Below are 27,535 nucleotides of genomic sequence, written 5' to 3' on the forward strand. Positions count from 1 at the left end.
AATCAACAGTTTAAAGGGTCAGTGTCTACATTTTAAATCATTTTCGTAAGTTGATAGATCTTTATACTGAACTCATTATAAGCTTGAATATTTATGAATAAATCAAAAACACATAAATTGGTCCTTTGGAAATGGTATTAAGGAATTACAATTCTGTTGTTTTAACCGCTCATCCACTTATTTGTGATTCTCTTCATTGTTGGCATATTCAAATGATATATTTCCGTTCTAATGTAACGTCGACATGGTATATAACCAAATTGTCAACTTCAGAAGAGATGTGACAATTTTATCCATGCCTCCTTTTTGTTTTAAATCAACGAAACCTTTTTATTGTTAGCTCGCGAAACATTCTGTCTTGACTGTTCCTCTATCAATGTAAGATAATAAATACATAGAACAATTGTGTAACTGAATGAAGATAATTAAGCGTGGCTGCTAATGCTATTATTTGTACTTAAAATAATGAATTATTATTTGAAAATAATAAAACTGACACATACATCTCATGATAGGTGATTAAAATATAATGAGAAAACATAAAATATGGTTATGACAAGTTTATTTGGTTAGTTTACACGTTACAATAATATTATACTTTCGATGTTTTTCATTAAATAAAAACATAAAATTGAGAATGGAAAAGGGGAATTTGTCAAAGAGACAACAACCCGACCGTAGAGCAGACAAAAGCCGCCACCAATGGGTCGTCACTGCAACTCCCGTCCTATATAAAGATTGGCAAAGTTTGTTTTAATTTGCATCACAGGTAGGAGAACATGTTCAACATCGAAAACCATATTCCTAAATCATGGTATATGTTGCTTTGACACTCGAACTTGTGCTTGCGCAGGATTGAATGAATTTTGTAGCCGTGATTTGTTATCTTTCAAATACCCATTACTTTCATTTTCATATTTTCCAAGTCTTTCATGTAAAGGTATAACATCTATTTCATTTGTACTGTTAGAATATTTATCAATAGTAGTCTGATTGTTGTAATTGTTTATATCACATTGTCGTGAATTATCGGACACGTTTTCCGATGGTTGTAATATTTCACAGTCTGCATCAAATGTCTTTCTAAATATAAGTAATTTCCTGAAAAAGTATATATCATTTATGTAAAAGTATGTTGTATTCAATTAACTTTTCAGTAATTTATATTAACGTTCTGATGTGTGTTTCTTTCCGTTTTAGTTTTAGCAACACCAAAATTGGCCAAGAAAAAGACGTGTGGTATACTTCCCAATTAGAATCAAAGGTCATCGGTTTTTCTTCAACAATACCTTCACATTTCAATATTATTGACATGTTTATTCGATATCGACGCTCGTCTTCTTTAATGTAACCTGCTACAGGTTTGCATGTACCAGTGTATCATTAACATATGAAAAGGGGGGGGGGGGGTACAGGGTATTTTCGAGCAACTTTTTTGATTTCACGTGCAGCCGTGAAAAAGGTTAGTGATTCACAGTGTGTCATGAAATTGGTAAAAAGATCAACGTGCAAGAAATTTTTAATTGTTGGTTCATCGTGAAATAGCAATGTTGTTTCGCGTTCTTCCGTCAGATACCCCCCCTTTTTACTCCCCTCACATATGTGTACACGTCATATGATAGGGCAGATAAAATGTTAATGAATGGAAGTTGACAAAAGGTTATAACTAAAGCAGCTGATTCCAATGATGCTCTTAAGGACAAAACAAAGAAATTAGAATAAAATAAATATGAATGTATGAACAAAATGGATTGAAACTCTGAAAGTTGCAAGACAGCACTGATGACCTGTAGATCCAAGGCAGTCTTTTATCTTCTTATATCCATTTGATTATTTCATTGGTTGATTAATATAAACCTAATGGATTTATGTTTGTACGTTTTTTGTTACTGACTAGGAATTATTACCCGTACATCTCAATTTTGGGTCCTCAATGCTATTAATTAAGATTAACCGCCTCAGTTGTCTCGTGGTAGCGTGTTCGCCACGAGTGAGGGAGATTATGGGTTCGTGACCCGGCCAAGTCCAAACACAGACTAAAGGATGTACTTAGATGAGGCTTTGGAATAAGTGTCAAATGTACGGACTCCTTGGTGGTTTTCCATACGATACAAGCTAAAAAAGGTAAAATATATTTTGACCCACAACACCTATATATACTTTTAACATAGGACTTAATAACTCATAAAAGGTCATTTGACAAAATTTAAGCAGATTCTTGATTTTCGTTTTTTTAATTTGAGACCCAATTAATACCAATGCAAATATAAGGTAAAATTCCGATTCAGCCTTTTCCAGACATATTTTATACATCAAATATCTCGAAAAGTAGCTCCACGACCTATCAATATTTTAGCTTATTTTGATCATTAACTAATAGTCTTCCAGCTTAAAGTATCAATTTTGAATTCTTGATTTATTTAATTTTACCCTTAGATCACCTAAGTACATCCTTAATAAATTGGTAGTTTTTAATACTCCACTACACTCGCAGCATTAAGAAGTGAGAGGAAAACTTGTAGACAAGAGTAAAAATGACGTGCCTTCGTAAGGATATCTTTACCTGCGGATAGATAACCTTCGAAACTAGCACTTGAAATATCTTGCGTAGCCTGTCAGTCTTATACAATGAAGGGCTTATATTCGTATTACATTAAAATTTTCTCGTCTTGAATATACATATGTTATTCCTGCCGGATGTTAGTAGTCATTTATCATCATCATCTAGTTTGGATCAAAAGACATAACGTACCTTGTCTTACAAATAAATAGTGAAAGTAAAACAATAAGAATGAGTCCAATTCCACCAATAATGCCTCCAATGATAGCACCTAGAAGAAGAAAAAAGTCATCAGCATAAGTACAGAGTGTTGAATTTAAAGACCAAACAACCTATTCATTTCTACGTTTTTTCTTAAAATTTTGTGTGAAGGTATTTCATGATTTGAGGAACAAAATATGATGAAAAAAATTGGGGGTCACTGACTTAGTTTTGTCACTATAGCAACCTCAGTTTCGTGTTTTCCCGAATATTAACAAAATATTTGCTTTAAAAAATCCTTTATATCTAACCTGCAAGCAAAATTCGTGTTTCAAGTTAAACAGTAGATTTGTATCTATCAAATACAGGTTCAAAAATTTAAGACTCATATTGTTTTGAACTTAAAAAATATGATTTATTTCATTCCCGCCAAAAATAAAACGTAAAAATGAAAAACGTTTCCAGTATTAAAAAATATCTACCAATGATTTCTTCTTAAAAATTTCAAGAAGGAAAGTGCCATGTGTACTATTCAAAATAAAACAAAAAAAAATGTATGTTACCGACCTTTCAAAAAAGTTATGAGTAATTTTCATGTATTTTTTCTCGTTCGTTTTGAAGAAAAGAGTTGTCTTTCTTCAGAACATGCATCTGACGTTATAGTACAAACTTTCCTTGCTGGCGCACTATTTGAAAAAAATTGCAAATTGGACGTTTGAAACCCACATCTAAATTTCCAAGAATAACAACTGTATTCACATACTTTATTATCCGGTAATACAAGAGATTAAATGCATTTATCAGTATCAGATCTTATTATGTTATTGTCGCAAAATATTAACATTCAGAAACACCATCCGTCGGAATGATAGATTGTTTGAAATTACCTATCACGCCGCTTTTGTTAGGAAAGTCTGTTTTTGTCCTCTGCCCCTCATTAGCAAAATTATTGAAAATAAAAAAAATCAATTCAATTGGACGTTATCAAAATATCCAAACGAAGCAAGCAAGCTAACCAAAGTGTTGATCTACATACATCAGGAAATTAGCTGTAAGTTTCAGTGAGATCAGGCGAAATGTTAATCATTTCTCCTTAAGACAATTTGAAATGAAACAAATGACAAACGACAATGACCCTTTGTCATAATTTTATTTTTTCATTTTAAGATTTTGTCAAATAAGCAGTATAATTTTTTTTAACTTCATTGCTAGGTCGGGCAGTATTTTACGAGAATCATTCAGACATCAGTTACATACATACGTTGCCAGTATGTCAAAACTTATAGGAATAATTGTTTATCGGCCAGACCTTCTGAATACTCAATTTTAAGAAAAAAATAAATGACATTACAATTAGAAGGATCATATTATAAGGAACATGCGTACTAAGTTTTAAGTTGATAGGACTTCAACTTCATCAAAAACTACCTTGACCAAAAACTTTAACCAAAAACTTTAACCTGAAGCGGGGCAGACGGACGGACGAACGGACGGACGCACAGACCAGAAAACATAATGACCATAAATTGGGCATAAAAACAAAGTTCACCTATCTAATTAACCTGTACACAATCGGTTCAAATATAAGACAAAATCACGCCTGTGTAAGAATAAAAAAATGAAATACAGATCGGCGCAAATGCAAAAAGTCGAGATCAAAATTTTGATTTTATTATTTTTATTAGAAAGAAGGTTAAGTTTAGTGTCTTTTGTGTCCATTTGTGTTAAATTTCCATAAGATATTAATTCCTCTTCACTTGGGAGACGTATTTTTTTAAAAGCGTACACCATGTTGGAATTCGTGAAAACGCGAAATACGACGTTATAACTTGACGGTTTTTTTCATTGCTAGAATCAACGTCATAGAGCTTTTATGTCACTACCAAGTTGCGTTAGTTGATGCGCATACACAATAGGCTGTTTGGTCTTTAATGCTTTGATTGATTTTTTTTTATCGATACGAACATATAGTGCTCTATTATAAGAAAATCGCATTCATTGAAAATACAAGGATATTATTAGATCAAGTACATTATCGAAATAATGGCCAGAGTACCCGATGAGGATGGACGGCCTTGGTTTAAATATGACCTAAATTGAGATAAAAAAAAAAACACCATGCGGAATAAAAATAATCAAAAAATTCTTCAATATAATATAGATAGAATACTTAAATAATTGCATGGCATAAATTCACTTGGGAACCAACTACGAGTGTCAAAATTAAGCATTCCTTACAACTTAATCAGAAAACTGTAAAATTCCTTTAAAAAAACAAAGACATTATATAAATGCTTGATGACTGCTTGGTGAGTTTAGACACGTGTAATAATTTAATAATGGTATTCAAGGTTTTAATTCTTATATTTTCAGTGCTGTATCTGTCATAAATGGTAATGATATAAAGGATACGAAGCACATAGCAGCAGATTATAGTTCATGATGTTTAATACCATTTATGAACAAAGTCAAGCGCAAGGTGCGTTAGTCTCCTATATCAGTTTGTTAAAATTTCTAACCCTAAAAGCGTCTGCGAGATCTTTAGATTGATAATGAAACTGACCATTCTTATAAGAGAATGTAGAAAAATTATAATTACAAACATATCGAAATAATTTTCTAGTTCAGTGCTTGTAGGAAATTTTAATATTTCATTATAATTTATTTTTTATAATTAAAACTCACGATATGCGAGTGTTAGAATTAAGTAATAATCATACATAAAATTGCTCTGTTGTTCATTGCATGTAATGTCGTAGTTTATGTGATTATTTCTTACCAAAACATAATTTCAGGCATTTTATAAATTGCCAAAGTTTAGAAAATGCCCGTAACTTGGTAAAAACGGCTATTAGATTAAATTTGATTAAAATGTTTTATTATTGCAGTAGAATGAGACTTTTTTTCGGATTCAATGCAGTACTTAACATTACTTAGAGTTGCGTTTCCGTTTTCCTAATAGTAATTCACTATTGCATTGCATATGTCCTCCAAATCTCCTCTCATTTATTACATATGTAGGAACATCAAATAAAACGCATAGAATTATGCACTTAAAAACAAATAAAAACGAACTTTACTACATAAACATTATACATAAAGGCAACAGTACTATACCGCTGTTCGAAAAGCATAAATCGATTAAGAGAACACAAATCCGGGTTACAAACTGAAACCGCGGGAAACACATCACCTATAAGAGGAAAACAACAAAACAATTACAATATATATATACCTTGATGTGCCGTAAGAAAATAAATGTTTAAACAAACACTCAAAACTGAATCTCATATCTTACAAAGGATAATGGCAATCTTTAATGAGTTTTTAAGCAGTTAAATACATCTAACGGCATTTGATGTGACCTGTAAGTGTTAAATTATGCACTCACCTAGATAGTTTTGTTTATTCTTTGTAAATGGTATAGGGATGGGATATGTGGCATCTGTAAATGAACATTCTATTCAGACGTTACCAATACACACAGTAAAAGACAAAAAGTTATTGGAAAGTAGCAATGCTCTCTGTTATACCTCGTGATCGGCAAATATGTACTTGTAAACAAAAAAAACCACGAAACATGGCAATGCATTTTCCCTGGATAATGATAAAATCGACGCTGGATAAATCAGTATAAAGATAACAAAAAATATAAACAAATCACGGGCAGTTCATTACGCCTATTGCAATCAAATAATATTTTCACAAGACACGTAGTAATAATATTATCACATTTAATAGGATACGGCAGTTGGTATAGCGTGCATTTATATATAATAATATGTAAGTTTTTGATATGGTTGATGTTTAGCAATTTACAACTCTAAACTTTGAGCGACTAATATTATACTATATTTATTGGTGACCTTCTGCTGTTGTCTCTTCTATGGTCGGGTTGTTGTCTCCTTGACACACTCCCCATTTCTATTCTCAATTCTATATCCCTCAATATGTTTTTTATTACATGTACTTATGTATTCAGGTCGTCTTTGGTCACTGTTTATTATTTGACTGTTAACGTCCCTTACATTGCTACTAATTTTTGTAACAATTTAATAGAATAAGTTGTATAAACATACATATGATAATGTAACATCAGATAAGATGTTTAACCAGTTATATAAAACTTTTTCCTTTGAACCAACAAATAACGTGCAACCCATACGTGCATATAGTACACTCTAATGGTTTAGACTTACTTTGATAGTTGTGTTTTCTAGTTGTAGATAGTACAGTAGTTGGATGAGAGGGTTGATCTGTTAAAATGAATATAGTATATGTATGTAAACTTGTAACCATGCAATATTACATAATTATAAGCAGTTTCATATTTGAGAACAAACGTCTCAATATTCAATTTTCTTCGTTTAATCGAATAATGCTGTTACTTCTATGTAATTAATATAAACATTATTTTATAGATTTAAGGAATGACTGTAATAATTCTTCTGGCTATGAAGAAATAACATAAAAAACGTAATGCACACTGCGTAGCGGGTTATTTTAAAGTGTGCACCATATATTTATGTTATTTCGAAAAGCAATAAATTGTATTTACAGTCATTTCGTATAATTTAATACTTTATTTCATTTTATAACTGAGTAAATCAAGAAAAAACGTTGAATATGTCACGTACACATGACACAATTATGTCTATGGACTGAAAAACAAAACGACGTCAGCAAATCAGAAGACGCGTTACATCCAAAATTGAATTATTGATATTTATTTTTTCATTTGATGATTCACTTGTTTCTTTCCAATTCAAGGGTTTCGAATATCAATTAAGAAAAAAATATCAATTAATTTCACTTAATCATATACTGTATACATAATCGTGCGATACCACACTAAAGTGAGCAGATGCATATAAGTATCGCAAAAGCAGACAATAATTTATAATAATTCACTCCTATATATTCTTTCAATCGTCTTTTACACAAAAGCAGATCCATTGGATTGTAAAAAAGAGAATGCACTTAATATGACGACACGTTCATCGTGGACTCAATATTTGATTCTTTTGCAAAGCAAAATGGCCACGTGTTTGTCGTCCTTTGATTCATCGTTATAATGCTCCCAAGCTATTTTTATCTTGATTTTTGTCCTTTTAAAGTTTTGCAGCTTTTTTCGTTGTGATTTATGTTCATCATAAGTTATTTTATTACTTGAGATGAATTCGCACCGGCGTATGGTTTTGCTCTCTACGATTGTTAAGTGTCATCAAAATTATTTTTTAGATGTAATAGTTTGCCTTCTCATCTGAGATTTCAATAAACAGGAAATGTTTCACTTTGTGTACAATCATTCATACAAATGGTTTGTATCCTGAGACTATTACACTTACAATTAGGAGAATGGTGTATTCTAGTTGTAGATGGTAGAGTAGTCAAATGGGATGGATCAATGAATACAATTGAATATATTAAGACTTGTAACACACATGGTCATGATGTACAAGCGGTAGATTTTCATGTGTTGACAACACCATTTGCAATTCCATATCAACATGTACCACATAGGAATACCACAACGGTTGTCATGTCATATCTGGAACAGGATCTAATTAACGTTTTCGGAGCACATTAATTTACATTGGTTTGTTTATGTGTCCGTCTTGATCGTCTATAGTTTTCTAAATAGAGCGTTGTGAACGTGTGTGCACTAAAGATATTTTTTTATTTTGCTATAAGTTTCTGTTTTATCTTTTTTTTTTTAATTTTTATTTGCAATGTTCGTATGATCTTTGCCTTCTGTGGATTCATTTATTTTCGTGTATATTTAATTTCGTAGTTTTGACAATAACTGCATACAAAGCCTATAGAAAATGTGTTATTCGTTGAACATTTAAATTCGTGGTTCATCTAAGTCCAAAAAAACCAACGAAAATTGGTATCCAACGAATAATAATCAGCAGTTGGGTAAATGAGCTGCTCTCTTTTTATCACCCAGTGTTTGATAAGATTCATATTATTTATGATGTTTTATTCTGTATAGTATTATAAACTGTTATTTGGTCTATTTCTTTATGCCTTAATATTGTTTGTCTTTCTTTGAGTACTAGTTGCTTGCTTTGCATGTTTTTTTTTCTCTTTTTTGTTTCTAGATTGCATTACCTTATGAGAATCCTGAAAGTAAGAATCAAATTCCAGACCATATGCGATACGCATTTAGATTATATATTAATATTGTTCTCATCAGGATGAGCATTCGTCTTAATTTAGTTATTATATTAAATCACCACACATTCTTGGTTATGTTATTTAAACTTAGGTTTTACAAGATTAACTAACGGTTGGATGTGCAATCAATCAACGTGCGTACAGTCCGACATACTTTAATACAAGCCGCAACACATATGCTTCTTACTATTCTAGAGATGACAAATAAAATTTACTGATTCGCATTAATGTTTATTACTTCAATTAGCATATCAAATTGATGATAATACGCCTACATGTATTCAGAACACTCTAGTTATGAAAACTTACAGTGAGATTTGGGTTTTCTTGTTGTAGATGGTAAAGTAGTCTGATGTGAGGGATCTGTAAGAATAATATATTTGTTAGTACAATTATATATATTTATACTTCTTAATTGTTGAAAAACAATGACCAGTGTAGATTTTCGGTATGTGAAAAAGTATATCGTAGTCAAACAAACATCAGAGATGTTGTTAAATTACAGACATATATGTATATATGAGGATATTTTCTATCAAACCAGTTTGGGCATATGGAAAATTGGACAGTGATCAGTGAGTTTACTAAGCAATGCTTTATTTTCTTAAAATGTCAATTGGTATGGTTATACCAGTCTTGTAGGAAATACCGACACCTTATATATCAAGCTGAATAAAAGTGTACGCAAGACGCGCGTTTTATCTACAACGTATTAACAAAACAGGCCTCTAAATTCTTGATTGTCGAAATAGTTTCATATTATACATTTGCAAACAACTGAATCTAATTCCTTGGAACAAGACAATACAAAAATAAGAATACGCGGTCTGATTGACCATGACAACTGTGTTTCTGCCTTTAAACTATTTCACCGTTTTTTTCCCCATAAGCATTATAAATAAATTCATCATATTATTTTGACGCCAGACGCACGTTTCGTCTATTAAACACTCATCAGTTAAGCTCAAATAAAAAAAATATTAAAGAGGCAAATTAAATACGAAGTTGAAGAGCATTGAGGAAAAAACAACCTATAAGACATTGCAACAGCATGCAATCTGCATTCTAGTTGTTACCTTCATTGCATGCAAATTATTGTATTTATTGGTCAAAATTTAAAAGTTTTATTCTTTCTATAAATTCAGTCTGGCTGTTTTGTAAAACATATAGTTTAAACTTACGCATTATCTAATTAAGTATCATGACGATTACAAATATCATGCTTTTAAAATATGTATAACCTGAAATCGTCTGGCACTTAAAAAACAACCCTTATTCTGCAAAGTCTGTTCGATTGTAACCGATCTTTGCAATTGTAATTTTGTTAAAATAGAATCACTTACTGTGCGAACTGTGTTTTCTTGTTGTAGGCGACGAAGTTGTAAGAATAGAAATATCTGTAATAAGGAAACAATCTGCATAGGTCAGAAGTAAATCAATGGGTATTTGCATATAGTGAAACCATAGTTGATAAATGATTTATGTAGTACATTGCATTGATTTTGAAAGGTCGTTTTAAAATGACAAGAACGAATAAAAAATAAAGTTTTTAGAAGATGATTATTAAAAAAAAGTACTCAAGTTTATCAAAGTAAATACAGACATGTTGAAGACTGGGTCGTCGATTTTATACACGTTCAATATCATTCAAACATTCCGAATGTGTCTGAAGTAAGAAGCATGCAATTAAGTGGTTTTCGTTTGTTGCTTTATTGCATATTTTTATTTCGTTGATCATTGTATATTTAATTTAGCCGTTAGTTTTCTCGTTTGAACAATTAAACATTTGTCTTTTTTTTTTTTATCTTTGCTCATTGTTGAAGGTCGTACAGTGATCAAAATTAAATATTTGCTGAATCATTTGATCTCTTGTGGACATTTGCCTTATTATCAATCATTCAACATCTCTTTATTTTTATATTTGTATATCAGTCTGTATGATAGACAACACGGGTTCGGACTTGCCATCTTTGACGTTTTATTCTATAATAGATACATCATATTTGCATTTAGGGTTGAAAATGTTTATTTTCTATATATAAATTCTACCGCTTATGACACAAGGATACAACTGAATGTTGTTTTGTATTGGCTCAAAGGCAGATAGTATAGTTCATATTGACAAGCATGATGTATGTATCTAAATAACAAGTACCCTGGCCATGTGTGCCTACCTAAGGATTTGGACATTTATTTTGTTCTTGAAATATTTAAATTTATGCCATTTGTGATATAAATAAATAAATGGTTTTGGAAGTTAGGGAGGCCTCGACACTTTTAAACATATGTCTTCGTTTGTTAAAGCTTCCTATTAGAAACTCATCGGTCAATATTAGGGATGTCAAAAGATTTGAAATTTAATACTCGGATACTCGGTCATGATAATCGAGTACTCGCGAGTACTCGGATGAATCTTATACGTCTATTGATAAGTTTAGATTTTAGATGGAATGCAGTGTTTTTGTCATTACCTTTCATAAACATATTAACGAAAGACAAACATACTAAAAACACAGCTTCATCCTCTGTTTGTTTTGTCAATTTAACAATGAATTACCGACCGCTGTTTCTATTAATAACCTATCATAATATCAATTATTGTCTGTGCACGTGTTCATGAACCTTATTCCAATTAAATAAAAAATAATTGCATATAAAGTCCAACAAAGTAGACAATTTATGTATCATCTTTTCCTGAACAGTTCAAATTACTTGGTTTTTTTTCGTGTTGCTCAGTGTTATCTTTTCTGTGTTTTGTTTTTTTGCACTATCTCGTTTGTCATATTTTTTATTTTTTTTAACCATGACGTTGTCCGTTTATTTTCGACTTTGGGTTTGAATGTCGCTCTCGTACTTTCACCTATCTTTAAATTGTAAAATATAATCAATAATAGTTAAGTTTCAAATACAGAGTAATTAAATTGATTCAAATGTACATATCATGCCAATCACGTTTACATAGAAGTCTGATTAACAAACAAAGGTAACTTTTTACGGCTTGTGATGAGTTAATTATTAATTAATGAAGGTGTTGATCCGTGTCCAAACACCGTTAAAAATGTCTCTAATCAGTTGCGTAGGGTTCATCGCAGGTCACTTTGATTTTATTCTTGTTTAGAAATATGATCTGGTCAACCATTTCAGACGAAAGACTGTTAGACTTTCTATTTTTTGTTACAAGTAGTGCAAATGAAAACATTCCCTCGGAAGGAAAGGACGTTGCTTGTACTACTATAAAAAATAGTAGCATCATCATTTATAAGCCATTACGGGAACATGAAACTACAATGGAATCATCGTTAGCCCATGTAAACGTTGTTCACAACCTTTTTAACACCAGTGCGATTGAGACTTGAATTGATATACTTGTTTGTTTTCCCTGAACGTCAAATTGCTTGTATTGGTTGTTTAAGAAATAATTCATGGGGGCTTGAATATATCGTGATTTTACCACGGGTTGGCCCTTTATGACAAATATTTTACCCCTGAGCGATAGCGAGGGGTAAAATATCGGCATAAAGGGACAACCCGTGGTAAAATCTAGATATATTCAAGCCCCCATGAATTATTTCGATTCTGATAGGACACATACGGCAATTCTTTTGGATCGAAGCGCTCTAGGTGTAGGCAAATATTTGCCGTTCCCATAAATAAACGCACTAATAAACTAGCGTAAAAGAACGGAGCAAACTGCATTAGTGACATGCTTAAACTATTTAAAATAATGTATTTGACAGTTTTGGGTGAATTTGAATGATAATTTATTTATATGTCTTATATGATGTACAATAAAGGGCTTTTGCCACATTTTATCATCATTTGTGTATGTTTCCTTGTGATGATTTTCGGATTCACAAGCGTGTATTTTCCCGTAAAATGCTTACATTCTAACGTATTCATGATGTTCTATGACGTCGGGTATCTCATTCATAAAAAAGCATATGACGTGGGAGTACAATCGGAACAGCACTGGCAATATATTCATATTTTACCACGGGTGTGTACTCAAATCGTTTAAAGGACGTCATGTTAGAATGTTGTCTTATTCATGTACAGCTCTACCTTTTATTCTTAAGCATTGGTCTAAAATGCTATAACGATAACTTTGTTTGAATGAAACCATTGATTAAATTGATATACCATATACATGTAAAATTTTAACCAAGTAACAAACACTCCTTAAACATGTTAAAGGAGTAGCGGAAGATACCTAGGAATATGACAAACTGACAACGCCATGGCAATGAAAACTAAAAAGACAAAAAGACAAGTAAACTTTAACTTAAGAATATTTTTTTAATAAAAACTAAGCAACACTCACCCCATTAAAACAAATACACTAGAGTGAGATCATGTACTTCTGAAGGGTAAACAGATGAACTAACAATTTTTTTAACCAAATTTGCATAACATAGGTCAGGTACATTACAATACCCTTACACCGTACGGAATACATTTAGACTGTTATGAAAATAAAAACACAAACAAACACAAAATGAGAGGGAAAAAGAACAAACCTAACAACTAACCAACAAGCAACACATTTCCGTTTAAAAGCTAGGAATAATATCAGGTATTCCTGTACGGAAAGCATAACCTTTTCCATATGTATCACCAGTCGTGTTGCTTATGCAAGTACAAACCTAATGATCTCACATGGAAAACAAAATGAGAAAAGGCCTGTGGTTTCTGCTTTTTTTTAACCTATCTGCCATCTGGGATTACATTGTATATTCCATAATGGTCAACCATTATAGCTGGTCAATGATTAAAAGCAAACACTTTGAAACCCTCATAGGGACTCGGTTGATCACACTGGTCATTTCTTAATGATATACACTTACTATGAACATTCTGACTTTTAGTTGTAGACGGTGGATAGTTGGGATAGATGGTAACAAGTTGTGAAGAAGCTGTAAATAAACTACCTGATTAATTCAAACACAATATATTAAGAATAACAAAAGGTTGTATAGGAAGCATTTTAACTTATTGAGTAAGTAGATGTTTCATAATTGATGCTTTGACTGAAACCATTGATATATATTTGAATAAATTATTATAAGTCGTTAAGGCTATGTAAAAGGTTTAACAGAATTTCTCGGATGTATTGTTTGTTTTTTGATTGTATTTCTATGATCTTATGTTTACACAATGTTGGTTGCCGTATCCTAATTATTGATATGCTAACCAATAATACCTGTTTCAGTTGCTCAAAAAGATGTAACAATACAACTAGACTACATACAAATATCGTACAAGTAGGAGGTCAAGATAGCTATAAAACCAACCAACCAACTTTTTTCTTCGTAAATGTCATTTCAAACTCAACAGTATGACAGTTGTTTTCTAGTTGTGTCGTTTTTTGATATCAAACATTTTAAATCTAGCGTTTTGTTTTGTAAGGTTTATGGAAATCGTTTCTTAAATATGTGTTTTTGTTATTGCATTTAATATATAGTTCCTACCAGTTTCGCAGATAAAGTAAGGCAATCTTGTATTGCAGTCCATATATATGTACTGTGTTTTTGAGTTTATCCCGTTTACGGTCAACGGCCAAGATAAATCATTCAGCTCAGTTGAGCCACATTTTAGTGGAATAGTTGTGATTTCATCTAAAAAAAGATTAAAAGTTGGATGTAAATACCTTTATAAAGATGTGTTCATTATCACTGCAGATAGTCACTACTTACTATTTAGTCGTGCATAAGAATATATATAGGCAACAACTATTAACAAATATTTAAATTTCATAATATAATGTAATATCGTGCAGATGAGAAATACTCGACGTTTGTTCAGAAATTGAGAATCATTATGAAATATTTTTTCTTTAATTGAGCTTTTTTGTAAGTTTTCTTTTAACAAGTATCACACTTATTCATTAGTTATTTGTCAAACATACTTTATAAAAATGATATAAACTTCTTTTGCCAACTTGTTAAAACACACTGATGCTACATGCAAACAATGTGCAATATAACGTCACGAAGGCTATTGAAACAAATACTGTATACATAATTACAATCATGGGTATGTATTTCGTATTGAAAGGAATATTGCTGTCTAAATATATTTGTCCAACTAGGTGCTTCAACGGAGGAACAATGTTGTCGAAATTTTTTTAAGAAGTATGTTCCGTGGTTTTCAATACAGTCACTCAAACCTTTATGCCATCCGGTAAATTCATCCTCAACCGGTTCACCATTACCTAGTTAAATAATGAATAGGTGTGTGTCAATTTTCTATTATTCAATATACAAGGTTATATAAAGTGCGATGGTGTACGCTAAAGTACGATGGTGTCTCACGCTAAAGTACGATGGTTGTTTGTTTCCTAAAGTGCAATGGTATAGCACACTAAAGTGCGATGGAACAAAAGAGAAAGGTTCAAGGGCACTTATTTTAAAAACAAGTCTTTTGTGCAAAATCTAGTTTGCTATGATATAACATATAATGCGATAGGCTTTTACTTTACTGGTAGTCTTATGTGACTGTTTCTAAATTTAGAAGATGACCTAGTAATAATTGCTTAAAAGGTAATTTAGGTGTCACAAAATACTATATTTTCTTTAAATGAATTTTGAACAATTCGGTCGTATTGGATTGATTGTTAGTTGATTAACGTCCAGTGACAAATATTTCATGCATGTTCAGGACGAGGGGCGTATTGGATAATTGATGTAGTTTGCCGTTTACACAGCCTATTAATGTAAACACATCTCTTTGTCAGTTTAAAATACAAAATTTGGTCATTGTCAGAATGGATAAAATTTATTTGTACATGCTTTAATTCAAATGCGAGAGAAAGGGGTTGTTGTTCGAGCATTTCTCTTTTTCGTAGCGAGTACACCGTGTAGAACGCCACATGCGGGATGTCGGCTATGTTTGACATGGGGTGGCAATTTTGAAGCGACGAAAAAGTAAGAAGGTAAGTTCAAGCATCAAAATTTCTTATTTCTAGAACTCTCAGTACCATATAATGTATTGCACGGAAGGAACCGCAACATAATCTATTTCCTGAAAGCAGAAGCAGTCGTTTTCAGTGCTCAGTTTTCTCAAACACCTCGCCCTAGTTTTCCGTGTTGCAGATTTTGAGGCTTTATATGCAAATTTCGGTATAAAAAACTACTTTACACAGCCATCCCTCGCATCATTTATATAGAATTGTATTCCTCTCATTGACTTATACCAAATACCAGTTTCTTAGTTAAAATTAATTGGTTTTAAAACTGTTATTCATCAAAATATAAAGTGTTGCTCGGGGTGTCAGATTTTACGTCGCAAGGGGTAGAGGTTTGTATTTAAACATGTATTTTACAACAATGTACACATTGATATTTTAATGGACAATTTATGATTTACGCTAGAAAACGTGTACCTTAATTTTACCGACGTTTATACTTTTCAATAAAATTGACAATATTTTAACGTAAACTTAATTTAACATTAATATGCATCTTTTCGCTTCCATTTTTTTTTATTTCATCTTCCAGCATGTTCATTCTTGGTTTGTATAAACGACTGTTAACGTCATAATCCAAGTACGTTTAGTACGTCTATACTTTCGCGGACCATCGCACTCTAGCGTGTGGAGGCATCGTACTTTAGCGTACACCATCGCACTTTAGCTTGACCATCGTACTTTAGCGTCTCCATCGCACTTTAGAGTTCTACATAATTTAAAAACAATTTTCTTTAAGTTTGTGTCAATTTTCTATTATTCAATATACGAGGTTATATATATATATATGACAATAATGAAAAAGAATGCGGGTGTATACGTAACTTGTTTACTTGACAGTGTCTGCTACAGTTAAACAATCTGTTATTTGATCTAGGTCTCTTTCTGTCCCGTTCGGTCATATAGATCTTTACGTTCATAGGTATTTATGCATCCTTTATTCTTTATAATGGAAATATTTTTGAAATGATCTTCATGACAATTTTAACAAATAGCACTGGTTCAGTGTCCGATTTTGACCAAAACAAAACTGCGAAAAAAGCATTTGAATTTTGGAAAACAATAACCGAATTATCTTTATTTTCCTTAATTCTTTTAATCAAAAGTGTAATTTTAATTTTAAATCGATTGTTATTCTTCAATGAAACCTACCACAAACCCCTCTTATTGCAGTTGAAGTACAATTGGTCACATAAGGACCATCTATGTGCACAGAAGGCGAAACACATGAGCTATACATACAATTTCCTATTTTATTTTCATACATTGTTGATCGTGGATATCCTAAAATACAAATGCGTAGCAGAAAGGAACAAAACACATGAATAAAGTTTACAAATAGCTTTACAAAATATATACTTGACTTCCAAGTCATTTGGTCTTTGATAAATAAATTTCTCGTTAGCCACCATGCCACATTTCTTACTTTAAAATAGCAAAAAAATGCTTACTAAATCTTTTACAGTTTTCTCGTTGAACAAGTTAACTCGAGATGAAACGTTTTAAAAGAAAACATGTATAAAAAATGAGGTATATTACAAAAAAAAAAACAACCAGTGGATTTTTTGACAGATAATTCATATCTTCGTCCATACACGCGGAACTTATTTTGAAGTTAATAGTCAAATGCAAAAAAAAAATATAGCCTAACTCTTTGGCGCTTTTTTGTTGTATACTTTATTCATAAGAAAAATATGACGTTTTATAAAATATTGAATTAAGTACTTACTGCCATACACAATTGAATATCTGTATGTTTCGAGGCTGTCACAATAATGTGGAAGTACAATTGATTCTGGTTTTTGCGACAAACATACACACAGCGGGTTTACATGTGCCTGGTTTTGAATTTGATTATATTTTATTTTTATTAATTTGCATATGATTCAAAACGGTCATTATTGAATAATATATATCTTAACCTCTTGCACTAATAACTAGAAGCTCTCAAGAGCCTGTGTCGCTCAACTTGGTCTATGTGCATATTAAACAATGGACACAGATAAATTCTTGACAAAATTGTGTTTTGGTGATGGTGATGTGTTTTTAGATCTGTATTTACTGAATATTCTTGTTGCTTCAATTATCTTTATGTATAATGAACTTGGCAAAATAATTACAGTGGAAAATATTTTTAAAAAATTTACAAAAATTCACAAAAAATATGAAAATTGTTAAAAGTTGACTATAAAGGGCAATATCTCCTTAAGGGGTCAACTGACCATTTTGTTCATGTTAAATTATTTGAAGATCTTACTTTGCTGAACATAATTGCTGTTTACAGTTTATCTCTATCTATAATAATATTCAAGATAATAACCAAAATCTGCAAAATGTCCTTAAAATTACTAATTCGTGGGCAGCAACTCAACAACGGGTTGTCCGATTTGTCATAATTTTTTTTTCGGGCAGATAGATCTTGACCTGATTAACAGTTTTACCCCACGTCAGATTTGCTCTAAATGCTTTGGTTTCAGAGATATAAGCCAAAATCTACATTTCACCACTATGTTCTATGTTTAGCCATGACGGCCAACTTGGTTGGTTGGCCGGGTCACGCCACACATTTTTTTAACTAAATACCCCAATGATGATTGTGGCCAAGTTTGGTTAAATTTGGACCAATCGTTTCAGAGGAGAAGATTTTTGTAAAGGAAAACTAAAATTTTTGAAAAGTGGTTAAAAATTGACTATAAAGGGCAATAACTCCTTAAGGGGTCAACTGACCATTTTGGTCTTGTTGAGTTATTTGTAGATCTTACTTTGCTGAACATTATTGCTGTTAACAGTTTATCTCTTTCTATAATTAAATTCAAGATAATAACCAAAATCTGCAAAATTTCCTTTAAATTACTAATTTCGGGGCAGCAACCTCATAACGGGTTGTCCGATTTGTCTGAAAATATCAGGGCAGATATATCTTGACCTAATAGACAATAAAACCCATGTCAGATTTGCTCTAAATGCCTTGGTTTCAGAGTCATAAGCCAAAATCTACATTTTACCCCTTTGTTCTATTTTTAGCCATGGCGGCTATCTTGGTTAGTTGGCCGGGTCACGCCACACATTTTTTAAACTAGATACCCCAATGATGACTGTGGCCAAGTTTGGTTAAATTTGGCCCAGTAGTTTCAGAAGAGAAGATTTTTGTAAAAGTTTACGGACGACGGACGCCGAACGACGACAGACGACGGACACCAAGTATTAAGAAAAGCTCACTTGACCTTTCAGGTCAGGTTAGCTAAAAATGACTTTCTATTAAAAACAAAACACTATTTCTGCTTCTACAAAATATAATTCTCGCTTACTCTTACACATAAAATAAATAGACAAAAAATAATCAAAATAAAAATCATAAATAACTAATATCTGTTTCCTTGATTTGTTTAAATAACTACAGAAAAATTGAACTAGATTTATAAATAACCCAACAAACATTTTAGTGCATTCAGACGGTGCTACAAAATTGAGAAAAATGTAGCAGTAGTTGCTTAATCTAATTTATTTGATTATCAATGATTGACAAGACCAGTTCTATAATGTGGAAAAGACCAATGCAATGATCCTAAACCAACGATATTTATCTACATTATTTACTATAAAATAAAATAAAAAATCAAGGTATAACAACGAAATGAAATCCACCAAAGGACTATATCAAATCATCCCCACATTTTTACAAAAAAATAAATTATTTACTTCTTACCCTGTATGTAAAATATATGTACCTTCTACACACCATTTCACAGTTAGCTATTGTCGGTACTTGAAAGATATTTCCACTAGCATCATTAAAGTAATAACAACCTAAATATAAACATTGAATTAAATATTTGTCTAGAAAATTCAACAGTTGCAGTGTGTAAGTCTATACATACATTTGTATTTTCGTTTTTATATATAACATATGTCAGTTGAAGACGATAATCTGTTTACATACCAAGAACATATACTTCTGAATCAACTCCCTGTTTGAATCGGAAATTCAATTTTCAAAGCTTAGCAAATAAATAAATTTTCGCATCGGACGTTGGTATACGTCCGGTTGTTCATGCACCTTGTTTTGAAATCTGAGGCTTTTAACGTGACTTGATTTAATATTGTCTTATGTTTGTTTCTGATTCAATTTATCTTGGAAATTTTCAACATCTCGAACACAAGTTATTTTTCAATTGTTCCAATGTTTACAACAAAGCAGTTTACTTGATACAAATGTCATATTTTTGTTTTACCTAACGTTATTCATTTGGTGAATATTTAAAATCGACAACCTTTAAAACATGCGTTAGATTTTGAAATCTATATGGGTTTGCTGATGTTATTTCTCATCATATTTGATATGAGCGTCACTGATGAGTCTGATGTAGACGAAACGCGCGTCAGGCGTACTAAATTATAATCCTGGTACCTTTGATAACTTTTATCGGTTGTAAGATATAAACATTAGCTTTAATACGTGTGCTCTTTAAATACAAATTTGTGGGTAATTGTAAACTTGCAGGAAGTCAAATGTGCCAGCTGTTTTACGAAAAGTCAAGGAAAACACATAGTCCGTGTCAATGTCCTCTCATTGTTAAAGTGCTTCAGATACGTTTATAGAATACACACAAATCAAACCGTATTCCATGTGTGATCCACTTGACAGCATGATTTATTCAGTTTGTACTTTCGTGTTCTCATATTTCAAACGAAATCCTGAACTGATATCGTGTTTCCAAAGTCTATTATAATATTCGAGTTTTTACAAGTGCCCTCACGATTATATTTTTTTCTTTAACGTTTAAAACATTATGAAATGAATACATTTCAGGCTTATGCATTAGTTTGCAATTCTTACCAATAATTTGCAACCATTTTGACTGTAGTTCAACTTTTCCAGTCCATACTAACGACGAGTTTGTGGAATTGGTTGTTAATTTGTAGCTTATCTTAGAAGCCAGATATCCACTGTTGGCTTTACATGTGTTATATGCTTCCATCCAGGTGAACAGTCCACGTGGAGACAGCAAAACTAAAATAGTAACACAAAATGAGAATTCACAATGGAACCAAACATAACTCATAACAGTTTACCCCCCCCCCCAAAAAAAAAAGGAATATGTATTTATATTAAAAAAAAAATAAGCTAGTCAACGAAGCATTAAGTTCGCAGGAAATATTCAAGAAAAATCATCACATTTTCTGATTGTAAGTCAGCTGATGGTTATACATATGTAATAACTTAGTTATACTCGTAAAGTAAAAAAAGAAGAAAAAAGCAATGTTGTCGTAGGTTAGTGTCACCAGTGTTTGCATTCTCATAGAAATTCATAACATAAATAATAAAGGTACAAACCTTAATAGAAACAAAAAAACCGTAACGGTTATTGTTGGCTTGAAATAAGAAAATAAGATATGTCGTCGGTATAATGGTATATAGATTTGAAGTATTTATATAGGGCTCTGTTAAATATTTGCGGTAGGTTAAATAATTTGAAAAACATTTATTTTTATCAATAACTATGGATAATGCTAGATCAGTTGAAATGATTGCATTCCTATACAGAATGATTGCAAAACAAAACTTTAAACAATGAACATAATTTTTGTTTGAATCAATCAAGTCGTACGAATACTTTGACGAAATAGATATTGTCTAATTGGTTAAAAAAAATAACAGGTTAAATTTACATTGTACCAAGGGGGAACATCCAAAACCCACAGAAGTCGATAAAAACTAACAACGTCATTATGTTATAGATAATGCATATTTTAAGGATTTTCTTATCGTTGAACACACCGACAGGTGTCAGGATTAATCAAATGAAAGACAGACCGTAGGGAGGTCTTTCTTTGGGCAATCCTGACACCCTGAGGTGTGTTCTACGACAAGAAAAACCTTAAAATATGCCTTATCTGACTTATATACCGTCAAAAAGTATTATTTTTTTATAAAGATTTGCAAAATTTAGTATCCAATTAACCGACCACACTAAAGTGGGATATTCCTTTCTAATGTGTTTAGGTTTTAACATCAATTCTCTGTAATAATACACCAAATATGAAAAATTTTGGCCAGATAATTTTTTTCGATTACTTATTTTTTTAAGTTTAAATGGTCCAAACTAACAGTCAAGTTAAAAAAAAATCAATAAAAAAAATCTGTATAGTCTGGCTGCCATGGAAACAGCATGACATCATATGTAAATATTAGTATAGCGAGGAAAAATGGCTAACATCGTATTTTATGGTAAAAATGAGATAAAGCATAACATTTTTTGCTATTCTCATGGGTATAAGAGAAGAATTCAATCATCTAAACTGCTAACTGACAAATCTTTCGAATAAAAACAGTTTTTTGGTCCAAGAGGGGGTCCCCCTAACACAAAAATCGGCATGATTTTTCCCGATTTTTGTCATTTTTTACATCTGATTTTACCGAAAACGCAGAAATCCTCACATAAAGGACCATAAAATTATGGATGTTTTGTCAACAAAATGCTGCAAAAAATTCTTAGAAAATGTTGCAGAAAGTTGCCAAAAGAGGAATACTAATCATTGTAATTTACCCTGAAATTCCCCTTTTTTACGTTCTATTTGTAAATAAATATTTTTCATATGAATATTTTCATGATAGAATAGTCCTTTCTTATGAAAAAAACTATTTTTAGATGTATTGAGGGTAAATATATCAAATGACATATTCCAGCAATTGAAAATTTCATGCTCAAACTAATTTGGATGTAATTTCGAAAAATGAGTTATTTCCCCTTTTTGAAAATCTTCGTCCGTCGTCGTTAACTTTTACAAAAATCTTCTCCTCTGAAACTACAATGTACTTGGCCAAACTAAACGAAACTTGGCAACAATTATTATTGGGGTATCTACTTTAAAAAATGTGTCCGGTAACTCGGCCAACCAACCAAGATGGCCGCCAAAATAGAACATAGGGGTAAAATGCAGTTTTTGGCTCATAACACAAAACCCAAAGCATTTAGAGCAAATCTGACAGGGGTAAAATTGTTTATCAGGTCAAGATCTATCTTCCCAGAAATTTTCAGATGAATCGGACAACCCGTTGTTGGGTTGATGCCCCTGAATTGGTAATTTTATGGAAATTTTGCTGTTTTTGGTCATTATCTTGAATATTATTATAGATAGAGATAAACTGTAAACAGCAATAATGTTCAGCAAAGTAAGATTTACAAATAAGTCAAATGACCGAAATGGTCAGTTGACCCCTTTAGGAGTTATTGCCCTTTATAGTCAATTTTTAACATATTTTCGTAAATCTTAGTAATCTTTTACAAAAATCTCCTCCTCTCAAACTACTAGCCAAAATTAATCTAAACTTGGCCACATTCATCTTTGGTGTATTTAGTTTAAAAATGTGTTACGGTGACCCGGCCATCTAACTAAGATGACCGCCACGGCTAAAAATTGAACATAAAATGCAGATTTTGGCTTATAACTCAAAAACCAAAGCATTTAGAGCAAATCTGGCAGGGATAATTTTGTTAATCAGGTCAACATCTATCTGCCTTGAAATTTTCAGATGAATCGGACGACCCGTTGTTGGGTTGCTGCCCCTGAATTGGTAATTTTAAGGTAATTTTGCTGTTTTTGGTTATCATCTTGAATATTATCATAGATAGAGATAATCTGTAAACAGCAATAATGTACAGCAAAGTTAGACCTAAAACAAGTCAAAATGACCAAAATGGTCAATTGGCCCCCTAAGGAGTTATTGTCCTTTATAGTCAATTTTTAACAATTTTCATAAAATTTGTAAATTTTTACTAACATTTTTCACTGAAACTACTGGGCCAAGTTCATTATAGATAGAGATAATTGTAAGCAGTAAGAATGTTTAGTAAAGTAAGATGTACAAACACATCACCATCGATTTATATGTATACTTTATTATGTTTTGACCTCTTGTACACGTTTGTGTCTGAGGAAATAAAACATTTTGTCTTGTCTTGCCATCACCAAAACACAATTTTGTCATGAATCAATCTGCTTCCTTTGTTTTATATTCACATAGACCAAGCAAGGTGAGTGACACAGGCTCTTTAGAAACTCTAGTTCTGAAACAATAGCATAACATCACAACATAGAAAAAGTGATACTTATTAAAATTAGCATCTGCCTAATGTACACTTCATTCCAAAATTACGGTTTTTCAACAAAGATATAGTATTTTGTCCTCTAACCTTTACTTTAAATTGAATTGAAGAAAAAAATTACCAAGTTATATAAATAAGTTCAGTTTTGATTCAAAAGAGTTTTTGCTTAATTACCCAAGGTAAACCCTGTAAAATAAATATAATGAACCTAGTGATGAACCCATTTTGTTTATCTCTGTATTTAAAGAAAATCATTTGTAGTATCCATCCCAAAATTCTTTGATTTTAGTACCTCTCTGTTTCTAAATTTTTTGTGCAAAAAAGAAAAAAAAAAAAAAAAAAAAAAATATGTCACTACCCCCCCCCCCCCCTCCCGCCCCTCTTTTTTAAATGTTTGCATTAAGGTTTTTTTTTTATTGTCAACCATAGGTCAGTCATTTGAACAAACATATTCAACAAACACCAACATAAATATAACATGTTAGTTGGTTTATATGGTGGAAATTGTCTGGTATGATAGCAATAATATGAAAAATTGACCTACATGAACAGTTTACACCCCTAATATGACCCAATTTGAATTATCCGCCATTGATTTAAAATATGTTTACCCAGAGATATTTTTTCATTAATGATTAGCTAAATACCTAATCTTTAAGTGTAGTGAGTCATGTTTTGGCTATATTTCTGCAAAAAAAAATATTTTAGGGGCCAAATTTGGTCGATTTTGCCTCTTTTTGCTTAAGATCCACAGTACCTACAATAGCTATTACCTCTGACATTCTATACTGTATTTCACCGTATATGATTTACTTTAATAAATATATCTTTATAAAGCATATTCTGTTGTTCATTTAATGGTAAACTATTAAAAGCTATCTGACATAGTAAATGAGCTGTTCATAATTGAAATTTGGTCATTTTGAGGTAAATTTTTCCTTGGTTACTAAGGAAAATTATGTTCCTTAGCAACCGACAATAAGGACTGGGATGATTAAGATTTTAATGTGATTTTTATGAATAATGCAACTAACTTTGATGTTAGAGGTAGTTTTTCTATCACATTTTTTTTTATGTGGCCAGCTGTTGGTTGATGCATACAGAGAATTGATGTTAATACGCCCGACGGCTCATTTAGAATGTGAAATAAAACTCGCTAATTAATCTAGATATAAACCTTTTAAAAATTATTATCCATACGCAATAAACATACTACTGTAACTGCATGAAGAAAGAAACAAATGAATTGTTACCATCCGATAACGGTGTATGGCAAATACAAGACACGACACATTGTAAGTTATTTATTGTAACAACTTAGTTTATGGGAAAAGGGGGTGTATTTTTTTCTACTTGTTATGACATTTCTATCTTGGAAAAGTGGTTATTTTCTTTTAACAATTTTGATTGAATCGAATAAAATATTCAGAAAGATTGTCTTTTGAATAGCAAAACATTTTTTCAACAGATAATCAAGATATAATTATATACCCTCCCCATTGACCCTATTTTGAGTTACGTGAATGTTATTCAATAGGATATAAAAATATCTTATTAGTTGATCATTTAATAGAATAGAAGGTATACATAAACATGATAAATGTAAAAATGTTACGAACTTACACGAAGACGAAAAAAAAAAAAATACATTTAGGTCATAGTATGATTGCCTATTGTTCCCTATAGTTAATTTTCAATTTTTAGATGGAGACGTTCCTTTGGCACCATCTTACGGTGTTTATGTTTCACAGCTCGTTCGCTATGGCCGTGTCTGTTGTGACGTTTTTGATTTGAACGAACGCAATCTATGTATTACTGGTAAATTATTAAACCAGGGATATCGTTACCATAAATTACTTAAAACCTTTACTAAATTTTTCCATAGATATAAAGATTTGGTTTTGAAGTTTGATTGTACCTGTACTTGTTTCAAACGGGATAGCACATCCTCATTTTAGGAAAATGTTGTTAACCGTGCCCGGAAATTTAGAAATAATCCATGTGAACTTGTCGCTCCTTTAAATAAACTTATTCTAAAAGGTTACCTATTCAACACTGTAATAAGATCATTGAATATTGTTTTATTGGTATAAATATTGATTTTGTTATTAGTAAACTAAAAGCTAACTAAATATTACTAGTATGTTATATACATTTACATATTCATGGATCTCAATCTGTCGATACCTGTAACTTGGCATTGCACAAGGTCATGTTTTTCTCTGGCTGTTTATGACGTCTTTACACTAAATCCATTGGATGTTAGATGTGTACGGATTGATAGTTTAGTCTTAGATGCATGATTTTTTTATTAGTTGTTAGTGGCTTTGAACTAGCTGCCAGATAACTGCGAGTAATCTCAGATCTGTTCGTTGTTTTTTTGTGTCGGGATGTATAAGTTCCCAGCCACGTCCACTTGTATTTTTCTGCATCTGATGAGTTTTACCTTTTTCAACTTTTTTAGTTCGTTCTTATGTTGTACTGTTATACGACTGTCCCAGGTTAGGGGGAGGGTTGGGATCCCGCTAACATGTTTAACCCCGCCACATTATTTATGTATGTGCCTGTCCCAAGTCAGGAGCCTGTAATTCAGTGGTAGTCGTTTGTTTATGTGTTACATATTTGTTTTTCGTGCAATTTTTTTTTTATATGAATAAGGCCGTTAGTTTTCTCGTTTGAATTGATTTACATTGTCTTATCAAGGTCTTTTATAGCTGACTATGCGGTATGGGTTTTGCTCATTGTTGAAGACCGTACGGTGACCTACAGTTGTTAATGTATGTGTCCTTTCGGTCTCTTTTGGACAGTTGTCTCATTGGCAATCATACCACATCTTCTTTTTTATATATTCAGTGTGTATCGTCCTGAACATGCATGATATATTTGCCACTGGACGTTAAGTAAGCAACCAACAATCAATCGACATATTCAGTATGAATCAATAAGATATTTAAAAATGTTTCTGTATTGTAGCGATAAAATAACAGAACTTCAAGTTATATTTGTTTCTAAATTACGATTTCTTTTACACTGATCATTGACCGAACTTTAAAAAATAACATTCCAAATCGGCAACAAAAAAACTATCAGATTTTTATTTTGAAGTAAATTATAGATTGCATTTTTATCAAGGAAAATAATCACCTCACACATGTCATTATCTTATACATTGGAGCATATTTTATTGAAACATGGTATCGTCCGGGTTGATTCTGAAAAAAAATAACTCCATATAGGTATATTCGAAAAAGGAGAACAAAGAAAACACAAAAAAGTTAACTAACCTAAAACAGAACGGATTACAATCGTACGTTCATTTTCTGACAACACTATAAACGTTTCTTTCACCTTCCACATTATTTCACTTACCGTGACTGTCTAGAAAGTTGGTAAGGAATGACATCAATAGAAGTCCCGACACAACACGCATTGTCAACATTAACAAGATTACAAACATTGGTAATCAAACTTGAATATATGCATTTTGTGATATTATTTATACATGTTCATGATTTACAG

At 31.7% G+C, this 27,535-nt stretch overlaps 1 protein-coding gene across 1 annotated transcript; it reads right to left on the reverse strand.

Moving 5' to 3' along the window:
• On the reverse strand, positions 1-27,535 carry LOC143054664 (uncharacterized). The gene is made up of 15 exons (XM_076227685.1): positions 27,386-27,535; positions 20,746-20,919; positions 19,615-19,715; positions 17,638-17,746; positions 17,061-17,192; positions 14,970-15,155; positions 14,413-14,559; positions 13,789-13,857; positions 10,288-10,341; positions 9,254-9,307; positions 8,110-8,166; positions 6,961-7,017; positions 6,153-6,206; positions 2,753-2,831; positions 1-1,101 (listed from the first exon to the last, which is right to left on the reverse strand). The coding sequence occupies exons 1-15, from the start codon at positions 27,471-27,473 to the stop codon at positions 810-812; spliced, it is 1,653 nt and encodes a 550-aa protein (XP_076083800.1). The 5' UTR covers positions 27,474-27,535; the 3' UTR covers positions 1-809.

This window comes from Mytilus galloprovincialis, chromosome 12, assembly GCF_965363235.1.
Source record: "Mytilus galloprovincialis chromosome 12, xbMytGall1.hap1.1, whole genome shotgun sequence".
NCBI classification, from domain to species: Eukaryota; Metazoa; Mollusca; class Bivalvia; order Mytilida; family Mytilidae; genus Mytilus; species Mytilus galloprovincialis.

Excerpts from the sequence above, each read along its gene's own strand:
- LOC143054664 (XM_076227685.1), bottom strand. The coding sequence starts at position 27,473 with ATGTTTGTAATCTTGTTAATGTTGACAATGCGTGTTGTGTCGGGACTT. Across the intron at positions 19,716-20,745 it reads AAAATGGTTGCAAATTATTG|GTTGTTATTACTTTAATGAT; the intron begins GTAAGAATTGCA and ends GTTTATATTTAG. Across the intron at positions 10,342-13,788 it reads TAAAAGTCAGAATGTTCATA|ATATTTCTATTCTTACAACT; the intron begins GTAAGTGTATAT and ends TCCTTATTACAG.